At 36.5% G+C, this 20,950-nt stretch overlaps 1 protein-coding gene across 1 annotated transcript in view; it reads left to right on the top strand.

The window, feature by feature from the left end:
* The first annotated feature begins 3,076 nt into the window (after nt 1–3,076).
* EML4 (EMAP like 4) overlaps nt 3,077–20,950 on the top strand; it is a 96,053-nt gene continuing 78,179 nt past the window's right edge. The window contains exons 1-2 of the mRNA XM_081254834.1: nt 3,077–3,584; nt 13,664–13,846. Coding sequence (XP_081110960.1) covers nt 3,518–3,584; nt 13,664–13,846 — 250 coding nt within the window. The 5' untranslated portion in view covers nt 3,077–3,517. The remainder of the gene's footprint in view (nt 3,585–13,663; nt 13,847–20,950) is intronic.

The following is a 20,950-nucleotide window of genomic DNA, read 5'->3' as shown; positions in this document are numbered from 1 at the left end:
CCTGCTACTTTACTAAATTCATTGATTAGCTCTAGTAGTTTTTTGGTAGCATCTTTAGGATTCTCTATGTACAGTATCATGTCATCTGCAAACAGTGACAGCTTTACTTCTTCTTTTCCGATTTGGATTCCTTTTATTTCTTTTTCTTCTCTGATTGCTGTGGCTAAAACTTCCAAAACTATGTTGAATAATAGTTGTGAGAGTGGGCAACCTTGTCTTGTTCCTTATCTTAGTGGAAATGGTTTCAGTTTTACACCATTGAGGACAGTGTTGGCTGTCCCTTCTCAAGGCTCGTCCTTTGGTCTGTGTTTTCTACTTTAGTCCTTCACATCGTCTCTAACACAAGAGCTTTGCTGCATGCCCTCTCATGTTAGCACAGCTCACTTTCTCATCGGCTCCTTCCCCAAACCCTTTAAATGTTGAACAAAAACCCCTTCAACAACCTTGCACAACTCATTCCCCACCTCATTCCATTTTCCCCCTTTCCATCTTCAACCAGATTCCTTAAAAAGACTTCTTTACCTCCAAGTCACAATTCAGTACATTGCCGTCATGCTTCTTTCCCCATCACTCCACTGAAACTTCTCTGGTAAAGGTCTCCTAATAATTGCCAAATCCAGTGGACCATTTTCAGGCCTTGTCTTTTGATGTCCTTTCAATCTTTGAAATTATTATTCTTTTCCTGAATCTATTACTACCTTTCTGACAGTTTTAATTCTGTGTTATTTGCACATTCCTTTCCTTCTGGATGCCCTAAAAATAACCTTGGCCCTATTCTCTTCTCACTCCCAGTCAATTCTAGTGACTCTAGCTATCAGTTATATCCCCATACAGTTTTCAGAAGTACATCTCTAGTTTAGGCCTTTGTCTTAAGCCCAAGACCTAGTTATACTTTTGTTGCAGTGACCTCAAACTCAGCAGGTCCAAAAGCACTCATCATTCTACTCCCTCATTCCTCCCAGCCTTGTTTCTTTTCCTTTATTCCTAGGTCAGTGAATGTTACCTAACCATTTACTCACTATTCCAAATAGAACAAGGGGACCCTCCCCTACTTTTCATCCCCTTATCCAGTCAGTGACCATATTCCATCAGCCCTGCGTCTTGAGTAGCATCTCTTAAGTGCGTCCTTTAATTTCTAATTTCTAGTAGGTAAAATTCCTTTTAATTCACCTCAGCATGTCGAAGAGTTTCTGTACATCATAGTATTCAAATACTTGAATGTATGAATAAGCGTTTTGGAAAGATTGACTGTAATAGTAAAGAGAGAAGATGATTCTTGAGCAAAGAAAAACTAAGCTGAGATTAGGAACCACATACTTTCTGGCCTGACATCAAATTTCGATTTGAGAAGAAAGGAATGCCCAAGGTATGTAATCTACAAATTAGTAGCAGTTTACAAATGGGAGGTGGTGAAAAGAAGCCCATGTACTGTAGTGTATGTATAAGGGGAGCCTTTTTGTTATGTACTAGTTACAAAGCACTAGGTTGCAGCACTTCTTGACAGTCCTTCTCTAACCTTAGGAGTCTGTGAGCAGTCATTTAATTGGGCTGCATTTGTTGTAAAGAAGAGTAGTTGAGACCTAAATTATAAAACTACAGTCTTACATTTGTCTGTTGATTGAAGAGAAACAATAAAGTACAGTCTGCTTCAGAGCTTTTCACCAATCAAAAGCAAGAATTTGAACTGTGTCCTAGTCTATGCCTGGCATTACATTTCCTTTGTATCATTATATTTCCCATTCTGTCTGCTTTTATTCATCCTACTTGGTATCCCCTAAATGTACTTTGTTCCAGACACATTACACACACCCCAGCCCATTTAATTCCTATTAATCTTCCAAGTAGCTCCTGTATTTTGATGAATCTGTACCAGATATTAATCTATAGAGAAGAACTTTCCCAAGTCTCACTTTAGGAAACACTCTTGATGGTTCCCACTTTCTTCTGTAAATATTAATCTAGGTCATTTTGCTTCATTCCTCTTTCTTCTATCAGCTTTGCTTTTAGTTTATCCTCATCTCAATCTTTGTAGCATAGCTTTTTTTTTTTTTTTTTTTTCTGCAATACGCGGGCCTCTCCCTGTTGTGGCCTCTCCCATTGCGGAGCACAGGCTCCGGACGCGCAGTCTCAGCGGCCATGGCTCATGGGCCCAGCCGCTCCGTGGCATGTGGGATCTTCCTGGACCGAGGCATGAACCCATGTCCCCTGCATCGGCAGGTGGACTCTCAACCACTGCCCCACCAGGGAAGCCCTAGCATAGCTCTTAATGTTCAGTTTGGTTTAGGTTTTATCCATTTCACAGTATTGTGTGTGTGGGTGTGTGTGTTTATAGTAGTCCAGTTGTTTCTGTTTTACTTTGGTTTGGTTTAAATTTGCTTTTCTTAATTCTAAATATAAAGCTTAAAAGCAACAAACTGAAGAGATGATCTGTCAGTAGCTTTGTTTTGACACTTATCTCCATGAATTTGTTCTTTAATTAGCTTTAGAAGTAGTTATCAAAAGAATAAATACACGTTTCATTCATTAACTTTCACCTGCTTTTACATGGTTTTATAAGAGAGACCAAAGATATTTATAATTTCAGTTCCCTTATACTTTTACATTATTGTAAGCATATGTGGTTTGATATCGGAATATCTGACCAGATGTAAATCATTATAGGTTACTACTAATACAGTTGTATTATTTTAAAATAATTTGGAAAATTAGTGAATTAAGAAAAGGGACTATTCTCATTGTTAATTGTATTCATTATCTTACTCTAGTGAAATGGTTGTAATACATCAGCCATGTTACACTTAGGTTTTAAAAATTAATGAAAAGTGATCATTTAGTTTCTTTACAGTTCATGTGGATTTCATTTTATTTTAAACAAAAGCAAAAGGAAAAAGGAAATGTGACTTGCCACTTTGCACACACATTGTTTATTTAATTTCCTAGTAGAGAAAAATACTCATTTGGGGGTCTTTAACTCTGTTATTTATAGAAACTATTTAATATGTTTTATGTTCTGGTTTCAGAAGGCAAAAACTGGGTTTTGCATTTGAAGCAGTACCTTACGCTTAACCAATTGAAAGATCAGAAAAGTAGTGCCTGAGGACAACCAAATAATTGTGAATATTCATGTGGTGCATTAAAAATGTGTTTCTGCCTGTGCCTGGAATTTAGCCACTCCCCAAAGCAGCCCAAGTTTTTTTTTTCTGTATCTTTACCCTCCGTTTGCCTGCGTGCTCTGTTTGCTCTCTCTCCTTCAGTTTCTTTGTCTCTCTTTATAAATAAGTAGAAAACTTTTCTTTAGATCAGAGAGCAAAGGGGCAGGAGAACTCTCTTAAGAAGTTTTTATTTGTGCCAACATAGAAGTGCTTGGTGGTAGGCCATCTGGATCGGGAGGATTTCCTCAGAATGTAAAGTATGTCGTGAGATTTAGAGAGCTGGGATTTGCTCTGGAACTATCTGGGAAGGCAGCAGGAAACGTAGACAGAACTGGTTTATACTGCTTGTAACGTAGGTGGCAAGAATGGAAGACCGCTTGCCTGGTCTCGCTTCAGTGTGTGCTTCCTCTACATTTAGGAGCTTCTGCACTGGTAACGTATCTTTCCTTTCCTGGGAATTCAGACTTGTGTCACAAACTTTACTACTTGTGACAAAAGAAATCTGAGGATGTGGGAATGCATCTAGGTCTCTTCGTCCCTCCCCTCCTCCTTCCTTTAAATATATGTGTCAATAATGGCATAAATATTTGCCTACCTACCTTTATAAAGTACTTAAGACTGTACCCCCTTTATAAGCAAATATATTCCTGTTGTAAGGGCAGAATGGGCTTTGTTCAACTTGTTCTTTCCCTGCACCCCACCCCCCAAAAGATGTTCATTATATTATTTGTGAGGAAAAAAATTAAAAGTTTTTAGTGGAAAATAGTAAAAAAATAAAATAAAAAAATAAAAGCGCCTCTCAAATAATAAGCAATCAGAATTGTGTAATTAAGCTTGACTTCTGCTTCTGTGAAGTCTAACCAAAAAACATCAAAAGCAGAATTATCTGATTATCTGTTTTTAATTCTGTGTTAAGTGAGACTTTGAAAAAAGTCTTAATTGTGAATGAATCCTAGCGATAGAACAAAGTAAAGTCCTTCCCTGGGACTAGCCTTCATGTCTGGAGTGCTGTAGCAAAAGTGGTTTTATATGTTATTTAACACAATTTTTTATATAATTTATGCCAGCAGGGGAATTTTTAGTAAGAATATCTTAAAAGGAAAAACAAACTTAAGTTTTTAAAAGTAGAAAATATAGGTCAACATTGTTTGTGTTATTCAATTGAAGACAAATTAGATCGTCTTATTTTCATATAATATTGCTAGGTGGAGGTAATTAATATTGTCATTTATTAGAGAAATAAAATATCCAGGCTTTAACAGTTAAAATGCCTTATTTAATTGAAACTTCTTTGAGAGAAAAACTTGACTTTTAGAAGTAGAATATTAAGATAAATAGGAAACATTAATTCCTGCAAAAATATATCTTTTTATGAGCTGTTTTTCTGAATATATTTTCTTATGGTTTATTTCCAAAAGTAAATTTTAGCTGTTGTAGAATACATAGTGCATAACTTTTTGATATAATACTTAAATATTTGTCTTGATGCGACAATATTTGAAGACAACTAATTCCATTTTAAAACAAAGAAAAAACCATTTAAGTTGCTAAATGCTTTCTGATGGGAATTTACTGATGTGACAAATCAGTTGTGATTTTGTTCTGTTCATTTGAAGAAATGATGTTTAAAGACCCAGTTTTCCTTTGGATGTATTGTTTTGATTTTTGTGTCTCTTATTAGCCTGAGAATATTTCTTTCAAACATTATGAGATGTCTACTTTTACAGAAATGTTTTCATTCACTATTCATAAAAATCTACACGTTAACCAAACTTGTATTGAAAATTTGGGTGCATTACTAAGTAGGTTTACATCACAGCCTGAATTAGCTTTGCTTTTCTTTACTGAGAAAATAGTTTAAGTTTTTTTGTTGTTGTTGTTATTTATTTATTTATTTATTTATTTTTATTTTTGGCTGCCTTGGGTCTTTGTTGCTGTGTGTGGGCTTTTCTCTATTTGCGGCAAGCGGGGGCTACTATTCCTTGCGGTGTGCGGGCTTCTCATTAGGTGGCTTCTCTTGTTGCAGAGCACGGGCTCTAGGCGTGCGGGCTCAGTAGTTGTGGCACACGGGCTTAGTTGCTCCGCGGCATGTAGGATCTTCCTGGACCAGGGCTCGAACCCGTGTCCCCTGCATTGGCAGGCAGATTCTTAACTACTGCACCACCAGGGAAGCCCCAATAGTTTAAGTTTTGCTTACAAAGAATTTTTCTTTTTTTGCAGAAAATTCATCTAAGGTAAAAGTATAAATAAGCAAAATCCTCTGAAATCCCACTTGCCAGAGACGTACCTCCAGTCTCTCTGTACATCTGTAGGTGTATGTATGCCTGTGGATATACAGTTCCACACAGATACAACTACAGTATAAATGTTGCCTGCAATTTTTTTCTTTATAGTATGTTGCTACTCCTAGTAAACTTTCTTATTTATGATTTTAAATATATACCATCCTTTTTAAGAGCTCCGTAGTGTACCGTAATACAACTATTTATTTAATCAGTTCCCCATTGACAGTCCTTTAGGTTAGTGCCTTCACTTTTTTTAACTGTAAACAATGCATGGTGTTGTTACTGGTTTCTCAAGGTTCTTCACCCATATTAGCTCTTCTAATCCTCGCCACTACCATTCTACCCATTAAGGCCTGCCCAGTGTCTTAACATAAGTGCTTTAGGAAGGGGAGATCAGAGACTGTTTTTATATCTCATATCATATACCTTTTTGAGATGGACATTTTTTTCCCCCAAAGGTTCATAGGTAACAACTAATCTTACAGTCATTCTATTAGCCCTCAAAGCAGTCATAAATACCACCTGGTTTAGTTGTTTTTATGACACAGAACCTCAGGGTTCTTTGGAAGTACAACTCTATCTGTTTTTATCTGTTTTGGGATTTAATTTGCAAAAATGGTTTCATTGTTCTTTAAAAAAAAAAGTGAGTAATTATATAGTCTAGTCATCCATGTTCCCCATCCTCTCTCAGAAGAGAAAAATCACTAACTTCCACCTCAAAAAAGTATAATACAATGTATGTTTTAATTGTCTTTATGACATAGATGTTCTATTACCTGTGGACGCCTCCCTGTACTATCCCCTGCCCTACACCATTAGAAGTAACTATTGTCATAAATTTTGTATATGTCGTTCCCTTGCTCTGTGGTTTTGTTCTAAGCAATATATTATTTACTTTTGTATTTTTTGAACTTTATGTAAAGTCCGACTTGCTTTTCACACTCATTATATTTCTGAGATTTATACATGATGTTTCATGTAGGCATCGTTTATTTTTACCACTTTGTAGTATTCTGTTGAATGTTTATATCACAATTTATTTACACATTTTATAGTTAATGGACATTTAGGTTGTTTCCAGTTTGTTTCTGTTGTGAACTTTGCTGTTGTGAACATTATTGAACAGTTCTGTTGGTGTATGTGTGCAAGAGCAGAGGTTGGGAAACTACGCCTGGCAGGCCATCTGTTTTTTTTTTGTTTGTTTTGTTTTTTGCGGTACGCGGGCCTCTCACTGTTGTGGCCTCTCCCGTTGCAGAGCACAGGCTCCGGACGCTTAGGCTCAGCGGCCATGGCTCACGGGCCTAGCCGCTCTGTGGCATGTGGGATCTTCCCGGACTGGGGCACGAACCCGTGTCCCCTGCATCGGCAGGCGGACTCTCAACCACTGCGCCACCAGGGAAGCCCCTCCAGGTCACCTGTTTTATAAAAAAAGTTTTATTGGAACATAGCCATATAATCATTTACGTATTTATAGCTGTTTTTGTGTTACAAAGGCAGATTTGAGTAGTTGCTACAGAGGGGATATGGTCTGCAGAGCCTAAAATATTTACTGTCTGGCCCTCACAGAAAAAGATTGCCAACCCTGCTGTAGGTCAGGGTCTATACACCCAGGAGTGGAATTGCTGGGTCATAGGATGTGTGCATCTTCAGTTTTACCAGATGATGCCAAAGTTGGTGTTACTTTTGTTTTTGTTTTTGTTTTTTGTTTTTTTTGCGTTATGCGGGCCTCTCACTGTTGTGGCCTCTCCCGTTGCGGAGCACAGGCTCTGGACGCGCAGGCTCAGCGGCCATGGCTCACGGGCCCAGCCGCTCCGCGGTATGTGGGATCCTCCTGGACCGGGGCACGAACCCGTGTCCCCCGCATCGGCACGTGGACTCTCAACCACTGCGCCACCAGGGAAGCCCTGTTTTTGTTTTTTAATCTCAAAGTCTTGGAACAGTTTACCGCCTACCAATAATACATGAGAATTCACATTACTCTGTATCCTAGGGAATACTTGATATTGTCACGCTTAAAATTTTTTGCCAGTTTGGTGAGCATAAAATAGTGTTTCATATGGTTTTAATTTAATTTTCCTTTTCAAGATTATTAATGAAGTGCTTGAACCTCATTTCATATGTTCATTGGCCATTTATGTTTTCTTTTCCATGAGGTGTTTAGTCAAGGCTTTTGCCAATTTTTCTGTAGGATTGTCTTTCTGATTGATTTGTACGAATTCTGTATTCAGGATCCTAATCCTTTATCACTTGTAAGTGTAAGAACTATTCCTCGTTTGTGAATTGCTTTTTCTCTTTACTGTGTCTTTTAGTGGACATGTATTCTGAATTCTAATGTAGTTTCAATATTTACTTTTATGGATAGTGCTTTTTGTATCTTGTTTAGGAACCTCGTCTCTACTTGCAGGATATGAAAATATTCTCTGTTATTTTTCTAAAGGTTTTATAATTTTGCTCTTAATTCTTTAATCTGCTTGGATTTGATTTTCATGTGTGGTAGAGATAGGGACTTCAATATACTGAATTTAATGAATTTGTGAATTTTAATTTAACTTGGGAAGTTCCGCCATTATTTCTTCACCTACTTTTTTCATCTAGAATCTTTTTCTCCTCTTCCTCTGGGACTCCAGTGACACAAATATTAGGCCTGAGGCTGTGTCCATTTTTTTTCCTCTGTGTTTAAATTGTATACATCATATATATAATGTATTTGCATATAATATACATACATAATATAATTTTTTTAAATAGAAGAGGTCCTAATTTCAGAGATTATTTTTTCTTCTTATAAACAGTTCAAAAGGCTTCGTTATCCAATATCCCATAATGTAGGAAATTAGACTGGAAAGAAGTATTGCTATAGACTGTCATAGTTAATACTAACTGCAAAGAAAGAAGCAGAAAAGGTATGAAGAAAGATTACAAGTTTGAAAATGTACTTTAAATTACTTAATTAGAAATATAATAGCCTCCAGGGTGTCATTTTATCACAGTGCTTACAGCACAAAGTAATTAATATTTTCAGTGAAGACTGAGTCATCTAGAAGTTGCTATGTTATAATTATATGCCCTTGTTAAGAAGACAGGAAAATAAGTGATCCATTTTAGAAAGATTTACATAAAACCATTGACATTCAAAAGGTGCTAGAATGTATAGGCATGCCTCGTTCTGATGTGATGCTGGGTTGCCAACTTTTAGATATTTAGGATAGAATACCTCTGCAAAGGTAACATGTATTTCTTGACAGTTTAGAAGACAAATTAACTATGATTCACTGTAGTAAAAGCATGAGTGGCTACCACTGTAGTTTTAAAACTTGTCATATTGGATATTAAAGTTTACTAGTTAGTTTTTTTTTTTTTGCTTGCATCTCTAATAAAAGAGACCTTACTTATTGCCAATAAATAGATTAGACTGATGGAAAAGAGGTTTATGGACCTTCTTTCTCTTTTCTCTCTTTCTTTCTTTCTTTCTTTTTTTATTTCCCCCCCTTAATGAGTTTAATAACCCTTGGGAATTTATTTGTAGTTCATATTTTAACCCTCAAGGCTAGAAACTATTTTGAGGAGCAAGGAAATAAGAGACTACCACAGTATAAGGAAAAGGAATCAATGTACTTGCATTTAGAAAGGGGAGTGGAATTAAGCCCCCAGAAAATAGATATATTTACTGAACATATGTATTCTTAAAAAGTTTATTGTGAATGTGCATGTGGTACATTAGAGATTGGGAGAGAAAAAAATAAGAACAAAGTTTTGAAAATGGAAAGAGCGAGAGTGATGGGTTCTATGGAGTCATCTGAGGAAGGAGCTCTAACTCCAGTTTGCTGTGTGCCCAGGAGTAACTCACCTAATTTCACAGTCTTAGTTTACTTATCTATAAAACGGCAGTAGGGGCTGTTGATCTTTAAGATAGTCTCTGTTCTAGATTTTATAATCAATGAGTGCAAATTTAAGTTAATTGCCTTATGCTCTGATATGTTCCTTTATGAAATTGGAATACTGTGTCTGAAGGAAACTTGCTTTAAGAAATTAAGCTTCAGGGCTTCCCTGGTGGCGCAGTGGTTGAGAATCTGCCTGCCAATGCAGGGGACACGGGTTCGTGCCCTGGTCCGGGAAGATTCCACATGCCTCCAAGCAGCTGGGCCTGTGAGCCACAATTACTGAGCCTGCGCGTCTGGAGCCTGTGCTCCGCAACAAGAAAGGCCGCGATAGTGAGAGGCCCACGCACCGCGATGAAGAGTGGCCCCTGCTTGCCACAACTAGAGAAAGCCCTCGCACAGAAACGAAGACCCAACACAGCCATAAGTAAATAAATTAATTAATTTAAAAAAAATTCACGACATATGTCAATATTTAAAAAAAAAGAAATTAAGCTTCAGAAGCACTGTATATTAGCTTAAATATAAGTTTAAATAACATGTGAAAAGTAACATGATACATTTTTGTGAAATTCAAATAATATAGAAATACACTAAAAAGCAAAAATTTCCCTTTACTCTTATGTTTCTAATCTCACTCTCTGAGTCAAAAGTAACCCAATTACCAGTTTGATGTGTATGCTTCTAGACTTTTTTCTATGTGTACATTATATACGTATATAAATACGAAGTTTTTTGTTTATTTTTTAGAAGTATGTTTTGGTGTGTGTGTGTGTTTCAATAAATTATTTAGTACATGTTGTTCCCCAATTTGCTTATTTACTCCACTTGAGTCGTCTTATAGATCTTTCAAATTTCTGGTTTATATACTTATTGTTTTTAATTTCATGGCTTTCTGTGGTGTGAACATATAGCTTATTAACACCATTCAGGGACTTTAGGTCATTTCCAATTTTGTAGCAATAATAAACAGTGTAGTAAAGAACACCACTATACAAAATAGTAACTTACTGAACCCTCACTGTATGGCAGTGCTGTGCATTATTTCACCTAATAATCTCAAACCTGAGGTAAGTACTAATTAGCATGAAAAAATTACATGAGGAAACCAGTCACAGAGCTGGTAAGTAGCAAACAGATTTTTTCAGGCAGTGTAACACCAGAATTTATGCACAGTTCTACTTGCCTCTGAAAAGGTGAAGGTCCAAGATATTAGGAAGATGTTAAGGGTTTCAGGGCTATAATCAACTACTATGCCACTTTGCATCTCTGTTGTTGCTGTTGCCTTAGCTTGAGTGACCCTGTAATTGATCATTCAAACTGGGAAAATTTAGAGAGAAAGAAGGAACATTATGATAATATTTTTACTGAGGTAGCAGACGTGTTTGTCCTGGACAAATCGAGACACATGAACACCTTACTCCTAGCCTAGGCCACCTTCACCTTTCACACGGGTTACTGCGTTAGCCTCCTGCCTGCTCTTCTTACATTTACTCTTATTCTGTTCCAATCCATTCTCTCACAGAAACCAAAATAACCTTTTTAGAACAGAAATCTGATTATATCACTTCATAGTTTAAACCCTGTCTGGCTTTGTGAAAGAATATATTTATTCGGTCCTCCTGTGATTATTGTTAAGATGCAGCATGAAATAGAGTAAAGGGCACTTAAACTGTGAGTCAAGAGTCCTCTGTTTGAGTTTCAGATATCAAGACTAGTTTGGTGACCTTGGGCAAGCTATTTAACTTCTCAAGCTGTTTCCTCAAATACAAAATACAGATAGACAGAGGAGAGGGATGAGGTAATAAACAGGAAAGGTACTATATAAATGCAGGACATTGTTAATAGTTAACTTTTTGCTTGTTATGGCCTTTGAAAAATTGTTCTTATATCTTATCACAGTATCTAGCGGTCGTGGTAGGATTTTTACAAGCTGAACCACCTTTCATGTGACTGTCCAAGTTTCACAAAATAAAAACCTTAGTGATTTTTAAAAAAATCAAAGTCTATAAAACTTAAGTGAGTTACCAAAAGTAAAGGCTAGTTACTATGCTGGTACTAAAACCCAGGACTATACCCTTGGCATTATAGTCTGATCATCTTTCCACTAGCCTTTGCTGCCTTCTCAAAAGAATTAAGGAGATCATGTGTTTATAAAAATCACATAAATATTTTACCTGTGATTATAATTTAGATATATAACCCATCTTTTGTAAATTAAGAACAATTTAGAAAAGCATATCTGTATAATTCACTGACTTAATCAGGACCTTTGGCTTACAAGTGATGGCTTGTAAAAAGAGAGTTTATTAGGTTACATAATTAGCTAAAAGAAATATTAGCGTAGCTCTCAGAATTGAAGGTCAAGGGCTTCAGAGACTAGAACTGGAACTCAGGGCAGACCAGACTCTTTATCACTGACAGCCCTAGGTCTATGTGTCCTTATAGTTGATAAACCAAGAAGGATGGGCTACACCTCTCTCTCTGAAATTTGGGAGGACTCCATTTGGCCTAACCCATATCTCACAGCCATTTTATGCTAGTATTAGGTTGAACCATATGAAATTACCAATAGTCCTATTTTTACCAACTAAAAAGGTCACTTCGTATGCTTCAACCTATTAATAGTGCAGGGTGGTAGAGAGGAGAATGAGGCATCATAGATTGACAGCCCTAATGGAACCTCAAAAACTGGTGGAGTTCCACAGAACAGCTGGTGTTCTCCTACCAGAAGAAGGAAAATAGGAAAGTATTCTGGGCAGACAAATATAATAGTAACCATAGTGTAACACATACAGAGTATGGATCAGCTAGAATTCAGCTAAAACACTCTGGAAATGAAAAAGACCTCAAATATAAAAATTTCTAGAACAAGAAGCTGAATTGTTCTTATTAGTCCTTTTCTTAAGCATCTCAAAGTTTGACATATCTGCCTTTTATGTAATACATGGGCCCAAAGCTCTCAAATGATACCTTTTGTACTTTGCTGTTGTATGTTAAACATTTATTGAATGTCAAACATGTCCTGGGTACCTTCCTCATAACAATATTTAAAGACGAAGAAACTGAGGTTCAAAGAGGTAAAATAACTTTCCTAAGATTACACAACTGATTAACTGTGGTACTAGAATTTGAAGTCTAAATTGAAGATAAAACCCAACTTTTCCTTCCATTTCAGTACTTCTCCAAATATTGTCATTGAAATACCTCTAAAGACAGAAGAGAGTACATATGTATGCCTGAGCTGTCTGTAGGCATATAAGGTCTCAAATATGAATATGCTTAGGCATATAAGGTCTTAAATATGAATATGTTTACTGCTCCATAATAAAGGGTGATAACTTTGGCTTTAAAATGCTGGGGGTTTTGTTGTTGTTATTTTTAACTCAAACTTTGAGTTAAATTGTCAGCTTAAGATGTCTGGCACATTATCTCAGTATGAGAAAAATGGCACACTATGGCTTAGTGTGTGAATGACTGACCCATTATATCTCACTCAGGTCAAACCATTCTTCTGTGAGAACCTAATTTCCCCCCTGAATTTTCCTGCTTATAGTGAATTAGCCAATAGCAATTGATCTTTTATAAACATTTGGATTCAGATTGATCCAACAAAGTAGTGTACTCTCAAGTTACATAGCTTTGGAAGTAGTTTGTAATTGCTCTGTTACAGCTGAACTTTATTTTTTGTCATTGTTCTTGTTACATACCTAAGGCAGATATTAGCTATGTGCTGTATAGAAACCACCTTTTTTTTTTTTTTTTTTTTTTTTTTTAAGAGAGGTTGAGGCATTGGGGAGAGAGAAGGAGCAGCAACAAGTCTTTTACTAATTATGTAGCCATATTTGGGGGGGGAGATTGGGAGTATAATAATAAAGATAGAAGTAAAGAATGCTTTCTGATCATTGATGCTGAATCTGATACATAAAGCAAAATTGAAGTGATTTGTACTCCTTATTTTCATAACTAATTATGATGATATAATAAGTAAGAAGGATGCTTTGAATAGTTTACAGTCTTGCAAGTTTCCACATGTCTACAGAGTGATATATTTAGGGAACATTTTGGTGAAAAAACTATTAAGGTGATGGTATAATATATGGAAAATTTGACCATGGGAAAATTTTCGTAATTTTAATTATATGTCAGCTGTATTAACTTTCACTATTTTAAATTAGTTCAAGCAGCTATGAAAATCTTTACAGAAATTAATCTGTGCAAAAACAAATTTTTTTCAATTTTTCTCATCTTTTAAAAGACTTATCTGGTATAGTTTTTCTTATATGTCATTAGATTCTTTCTTAAGAAGTTTACTTTAAAAATATTCCATATTTTCTTTTCTTTATAGATGATAGTATTTCTGCTGCAAGTACTTCTGATGTTCAAGATCGCCTCTCAGCCCTTGAGTTACGAGTTCAACAACAAGAAGATGAAATCACTGTGCTAAAGGCAGCTCTGGCTGATGTTTTGAGGCGTCTTACAATCTCGGAAGATCATGTAGCCTCAGTGAAAAAATCAGTCCCAAGTAAAGGTAATTAAGTGTGTTGTAAGTAGGAAGAGTTTTGCTTTTTGCAGCATTTTCTTTGAAATAATATATTAAACGCGTATTTTTTCAGTGACATTAAGATTGGGAATATAAAACTATAGTTTCTCTTTTAGATTACTTATGACTATAGTTTATTTTCCATTTCCTTTTTCTTTATTCCTAAGAAATTCTGAAAGTTTATTATTTTAAATTGGGAATTTTGGGGTAATGCCACTGATTGTACTTACTGGCTTTTATGTCATAGTGTTTGTGTGAATTTAGTATCTTTCAACTACATAACAAACTTACTGAGTGCAGAGGGGGTGGGATGAACTGGGAGATTTGGATTGACATATATACACTAATATGTATAAAATTGATAACTAATAAGAACCTGGTGACGCAGTGGTTGAGAATCCGCCTGCCAATGCAGGGGACACAGGTTAGAGCCCTGGTTTGGGAAGATCCCACATGCCGCCGAGCAACTAAGCCCGTGTGCCACAGCTACTGAGCCTGCGCTCTAGAGCCCGTGAGCCACAACTATTGAGCCCTTGTGCCACAACTACTGAAGCCCACTCGCCTAGAGCCCGTGCTCCACAGCAAGAGAAGCCACCACAATGAGAAGCCCGTGCACCTCAAAAAAGACCCAACACAGCCAAAAAATAAATTGATTAATTAAAAAGGAAAAGAGAACCTGCTGTATAAAATAAAATAAAATTCAAAAAAAAAATTTACTGAGGGCAGGAACTGAAATCATCTTTTTGTGTCTCCCATAGACTTCACATAGCAGGTAGGCACTCATACTTTTTTTTTTTTTTTGCGGTACACGGGCCTCTCACTGCCGTGGCCTCTCCCGTTGTGGAGCACAGGCTCCGGACGCGCAGGTACACGGGCCTCTCACTGCCATGGCCTCTCCCGTTGTGGAGCACAGGCTCCGGACGTGCAGGCTCAGCGGCCATGGCTCACGGGCCCAGCCGCTCTGAGGCATGCGGGATCCTCCCGGACCGGGGCATGAACACGTGTCCCCTGCATTGGCAGGCGGACTCTCAACCACTGCGCCACCAGGGAAGCCCACTCATACTTTTTAAATGAACTCTCTTATCATTACAGAAAGGATTTAAAACATTATAGTTCATATAGCTTCATTCTAAGCCTTCTGTGGTCATTAGTCAGCAGAATCATGAAGAATTTAATTTAAACTCTGAAACTTACTGCCAACCCCAGTTCAATGGAAATTTTAACTTCTAGACATTGGGGATTTTCACAGACTGAAATAAACTGTTATCAGGACCTTGTTACTCTGAGTTTGGAGCAGATGTCATGTAGCCTTTCTCTTCCTCCAGCCATCCAGAAGGAATCTTAAATTCTTTCACATTAATCAAACAGTCAAACGTATCATTTAATATATCTCACTGATTTCTTGGTAGAGTAGATGGACATAGGCATGATTATCCCCATTTGGCAATGGGAAAAGGAAAAGATTCATCAGCTTACCTCTCTACTGTAATACGTCAACGCAGATGATTAACCTAGGGAGGAGTCTTACATAACTCCTAGGTTTTAGCTGGAGATTAGATAGTTAACCAGGACATGAGGAGCAGATGTGGAAGAAAGATTATGAATTCAGTTTCCGAATGTTGAGTTTGAGGTATGTGTGGTGTATAGATAGATACATATTGATAGCTGAATTATAGGTTTAGTGCTCAGGCTGGTCTTGGTTAGGAATAAATATTTGGGAATGTTCAGCTTATGGATGATAGTTGAAGCCATAGAAGGAGGATGTAACACAAGAAAGTGGCTCAGGATAGTTCTTTCAGGAGCTCCAATATTTCAGCATAGCAAAGAAAGAGTGATTGATGTTGCCAGCTGCTACAAAGAGGTCAAGTAAAACAAAGACTGAGAGGTGACCATTGGATTTGACATTTATGAGAATATTAGAAACCTCTCCAAAAGGAATTTTAGTGGAGTGATAGGATTACAAATCTAATTGCAGTATTTTGAGAAGCAGGAATTGAGGAGAACTCTGGAATTAAGAGCAGCAACTGTAGCCAGCCACTTTTTTCAGAAAATTAACCTGAGAGGGGAAGAGGGTAGTAGAAGAGGATGCTAAATCGAAGACCAGTTTAATTATTTTTATTTTTTAAGACGTTATAGACTGGAGCAGAAAAATACATTGAGGACAAAAAGGCAGCAGAGAGGAAGATGATGTTGGTGGGGGAGGGGTGGTGGTAATTGAGGCAAGTTTCCTGAAAGTTTGAGAAGGGATGTTAGAGCAAGTTAAAAACTATTAGTCTTAGATGGAAAAAAGACTACTTCCAAATAGTGATGCCCTTTAGGAAAGTAAGGCAGTTCCTGGCTGGTGAAAAAAAAAGGGAGTCGACATTTAGAATGGTTAGAGAGTAGAGAATGGAAGGCCACAGACATGAAAGAAATGCTCAGGGACCCTGAGGGTACCGGCTACCGAGGTGTGAAACTTTGAGGGAGGGGCATTCATTCTGCCTGGTTTTCTGATTCCCATTCTCATACCTCCCACCCTCCAGCACTCCAGGCCTTTGTGTTAATAGTGGAGAGTTAGATAGCAGGATGGTTCTTTTCCATTACCGGTTAGTAAGATAAATGTGTCAGTGGCATGGGATAAGTAAGGGACCTGAGAGTTTGGCAAAAGACTTGATTGAAACCACTTTGGTTAATAATGTTATAAGTGAGTTTTTAATTTTTTGAGAACCAACTTTGAGGATTGCCAAGATCAAGCCAGGAAAAAAAAACTTATTTGGTTATAAATTGATTTTTCTAAGAGGATTCTAGAGTTGTTAGAGTATTAATGTATACAGGCTTTACAGGGAAGGTAAACTGTACATAAAGAGAGAACAGGTTTCTATAATTAATATGTGTACCTTCAGCTTCTGGCTCTATATTAAAGTATTTTTAAATCCTATAAGACAAAATGACATAGTTTTTGGTTATTATCTCATTTTAAAAGCTTTAAATAATTTGTATTAACCTACAATTTTAAAAAAATTTTATTACGCTAAAACAATAGTACATTATAATCTTGTGTTGAGAAAAAATTAAACGTTTTCTCTCATTTATTTACTAAGGTATTTCAGTAAAGAAATATTTATAGAGAAATTTAAAGACTGCTCTTTTTTTAATTTGGCATACAGACGATATTTTGTATGATACATCAGTTCCTTAGCACCTACCTGTTTCAGTTTCATGAAATACAAATACAGTTTAAATAGCTGGAGTTCCTATCCCCTAGGAACATACTTTCTGTAAGTTGTCCTTTCCTAGTTGTCATTCATAATTCCTTTGTCTGTAAAGTGAATTTAGAATCAGTTTTGTTACAGGCTCTTCAGTGGAGATTTATCCAGTTCTGGAGCCACCTGCAGCTTCTACATTGGAACTTTTTCTTTCCACATAGTACCGGCTCTTACTTCTTATTAATAACTTTATTAATTAGAGAGATACTAAGTTCCTTTCCATTAATTCTATGTGATAAGTTTACTTCGACTGCCGTTCTTATGCTGATGTGGTTCGCATTTTGAAATGGAGTCCACTAGTGAATATTCTTTAAGTTACTTTGTTACCTTAGACACAGTCTTTGAATTGCTGGATATAAAATGGATTGCTGGGGAGAAGATTGATTATATAATAATTTGGGGAAATATTATTTAAGAAATGAGCGTAATTCATTAAGGAGTAACCACTGGATTTCCCATTAGTGAAAAAACTTGCCTGACCAATTATGTTCTCTAATATTGATATTAATGCATCAAGAGAAATACATACTTAAAGTTTTGTTAATTTTATTATTTGCAATTCTAAACAGCTTTATCTTGAAATTTATGTATAGTATACTATAGAAAGTAATTGGAAAAGAAATATTAAGTGATTCTTCACTATTGTCATTTGTATGTAACCTTAAAAAGATCAACCATCAGTTTTGACAAAACAGGATTCATATATTAATGGTATAAATATTTGGAATAAACACTTTAAGCAAAGTATTTTCTAACAAATGAAAAAAAATTTTTTTGAAAAAAATTTTTAAAAAACAATGAAATTATTTTGCAGGGATTTTGTATTTTCTCCTTCAATTAAAAAGCAAATTAGGGCTTCCCTGGCGGCGCAGTGGTTGAGAGTCCGCCTGCCAATTCAGGGGACATGGGTTCGTGCCCCGGTCTGGGAAGGTCCCACATGCCGCGGAGCGGCTGGGCCTGTGAGCCATGGCCGCTGAGCCTGTGCGTCCGGAGCCTGTGCTCCGCAACGGGAGAGGCCACAACAGTGAGAGGCCCGCGTACCGCAAAAAAAAAAAAAAAAAAAAAGTAAATTAATATAATGTTATATGTCAGTTATACCTCAATTTTTTTTTAAAAGTAAAATCATTTCTGATACTGTAGAAAAATTTTATATGGAAATGTTTTAGTCCCTTGTGAAATTAGAATTTGTAGTATTCACTTTCACACAAATTACTGACAGGACAGTAATCACTACCATCTTCTTAAGATATTTAGAATTTCTAGAGGATTTTTCTTTAGAGGGGAGACTAAACTACCATGGATAAATAGGTGGAAACCTTTTATGAAGCTGTGGTTAAAAGTATAGGTCAGCTTCCTTATTGATGAAGACAACTATTACATAGTTTTGCTAGGTGGTGGTGATATGGAAACATGACTTGGCTTCAGGTATGGCTAAAACTAAATGTGTATGCTGATGGGTTAACGACATTCTCTGTCATTTCATAGTAGTATTGCCATTCAGTAAATGCCAAAATCAGAAATACACCTAACTAGTCATTTCAATATTTTTAGTTCTGTTCTTTTAGTTTGTCCTCTCCAGTGTGCCAGCGGTATTAAAAGCTAAACCCCATTTTTTCTTGAATATATTATGTCAGACACTTAGGTAGAAAGTTTTCCCAATAGTTTTTAAGGTGGCCAGTTATTTAAATTTCTCGTGTACCTTCTCTTCTGTTGGAGAATTCTTTCCTTTTGACGGCATATGTTCATAATATATGCACCAGTTGCAGCTGAATCCTTGCCAAAAGAAAAAAAATTACCTGTACTTTGGAGCAAAAGGGAAGGCCCAGGGAACACTCTGGCAGTTTTAACTGCCAGGAAGACAAATTATGTCACAGCTGGTGCCTGGGAAACCCATTAAGACCTCTTGGGGTGACCAAATGAATGTAATTTGAGAATACAACCCAGTGGCAATATGTGAAGACAAGCTGTTAGTACACAGAGGTATAAAAGCACAGGAGTCAAATTATCTGAAGGTGGCAAACTGTCATTTTAAACCAGGAAGCTGCTGGTAAACCAGAAATATCAAGCACTATGACTGCTACTTGAGAAATGAGAGAGCCCAGAGGCAAAATTGAAATTTAGAGGATATCAGTTCTCCCCAAAAAAACATTCCTAATTATATAGACTATGGGATAGTGTAGAGGCACAGATCTGTATCATTTGGCTCTTACTCCAAATAACATTTGGGAGAAGACAGGGTTTGTCATGAGTTTGCTGTAAATGTTGTTAATAAGTAAATTACATTAATCAGGTTAGAAGGTGTGAATTTCCTTGGTGGGGCCCTTAGGCTAAAATGATTCATACTTATGGTAGGGGGTGGGAGAGTATCTTATTATTTTGACAACAGATCAAAGACTTCTAAGCTGCTTTTTGTATATGACAGTAAATGGGTGGATATTGCCTCAGACCAGGCAGCAATTACCATTTACAGAGCTCCATTTCTCTATGAGAGTCAAATGCTCTTTGGTCATTTCTTCTCAAAATATACTTAAAAAAAAATGCGTCAAGAGGACTAAAGTACACCTTCCTGTGAAACAAGAGGAAAGGAGAAAAGTACACATAAAACTCTAAATGGAAAAGATAAAATGTGATGAAGTACATGTAGTCCTCAATCTTTCCAAAGAATGAAGCAAAGTAATTGACAGATTGAAAAAGGTGGCACGGAGCTTGAAAATGTGAAGAGAGTGGAAGAGGTATGCAGTTGGAGCTCTGGGGCATATGATAGGAAATCTGAGAAAAAAGATTTTGAGTGTTAACTAAAGTTCTTCCTTCATAGACCATCTTTACCCTTCTCCTGATAAAAAATTTTCCCATTCTTTAGGGCCTCAAATTAATTCCTGAAAATGATCTATTTTTTGTCTCTTAGAATTGTTTTAAAATTTTATTATATGTTTCTTTTGGTATATATATTTGTTGCTCCTGCTGGATTATAAACTATTTGGAGGCAGGGACAGTTTCTTACATAACTAGCCTTAGAATGACTCAATAAATGTTTGTTAAATTAAATGTGGGAAAAAGAAAGTTATAGAAGTAGGAAGTTATTTTAAAAATTGCTCTTTGGATAGAGGGATTGGGATAGATGCAAGAATAAGAAGATATTACAGATGAGGGTAGCAAGATGGATTTCACATTTGCAACATATGCAACAGTCCCTAGTGGTAACTTTACTGTGTGACTCTAGAGTTCAGTGAAATTCATTAGCATTTAGGAACTGTCAGGCTAAGATATCAGAAAGTTCATCTGCTTAGGTCTATCATCAAGGAATATAAACAATAATGATTAGTATTCTTATTTCATGATAAAGTAAGATAAAGTATAAAATTTATCATTGGCATTCAACCCTGGCATTTTGATGGCTAAAACTGAAACTGTGATTAAAACTAAATTAGTACCTTCCTGGTTTATATAGACTTTTAGCCTAAATTTCTCTTACTTCAGCTGGGTTGCTGCTCAGAAATTGAACTACTTTTGTACCTTTGGTTACTAGAGGTCACTGTTGCTTCCAGTCTTGCAGGCTAATCTTTGAGAGCGTTGTAGCTCAGACTTTGTAATGCCCAAGGCTTGGGGGAGAGGGATGTATATGTACAGACATACATACATGTGATGTATATAGCTAATGATGCATTCTAGTTATAAATTTGTGTACTGCATAATCTTTTTTATACTCCTTTCTTCCAGTTAGGTTCCTAATGTTCTAAATTTCAAAGAATATACTTTAGACTTCTCAAGTGACAGTCATTCACCCACGTTCCTTTTTGTTTTCTGCACCTGCTTTACTTAACTCATTGCCTCTACCTTGGGAGATCAT

The sequence above is a fragment of the Mesoplodon bidens genome, assembly GCF_964165515.1.
Source record: "Mesoplodon bidens genome assembly, chromosome: 14".
NCBI lineage: Eukaryota > Metazoa > Chordata > Mammalia > Artiodactyla > Ziphiidae > Mesoplodon > Mesoplodon bidens.
This window is presented reverse-complemented; position numbering and strand designations above follow the sequence as displayed.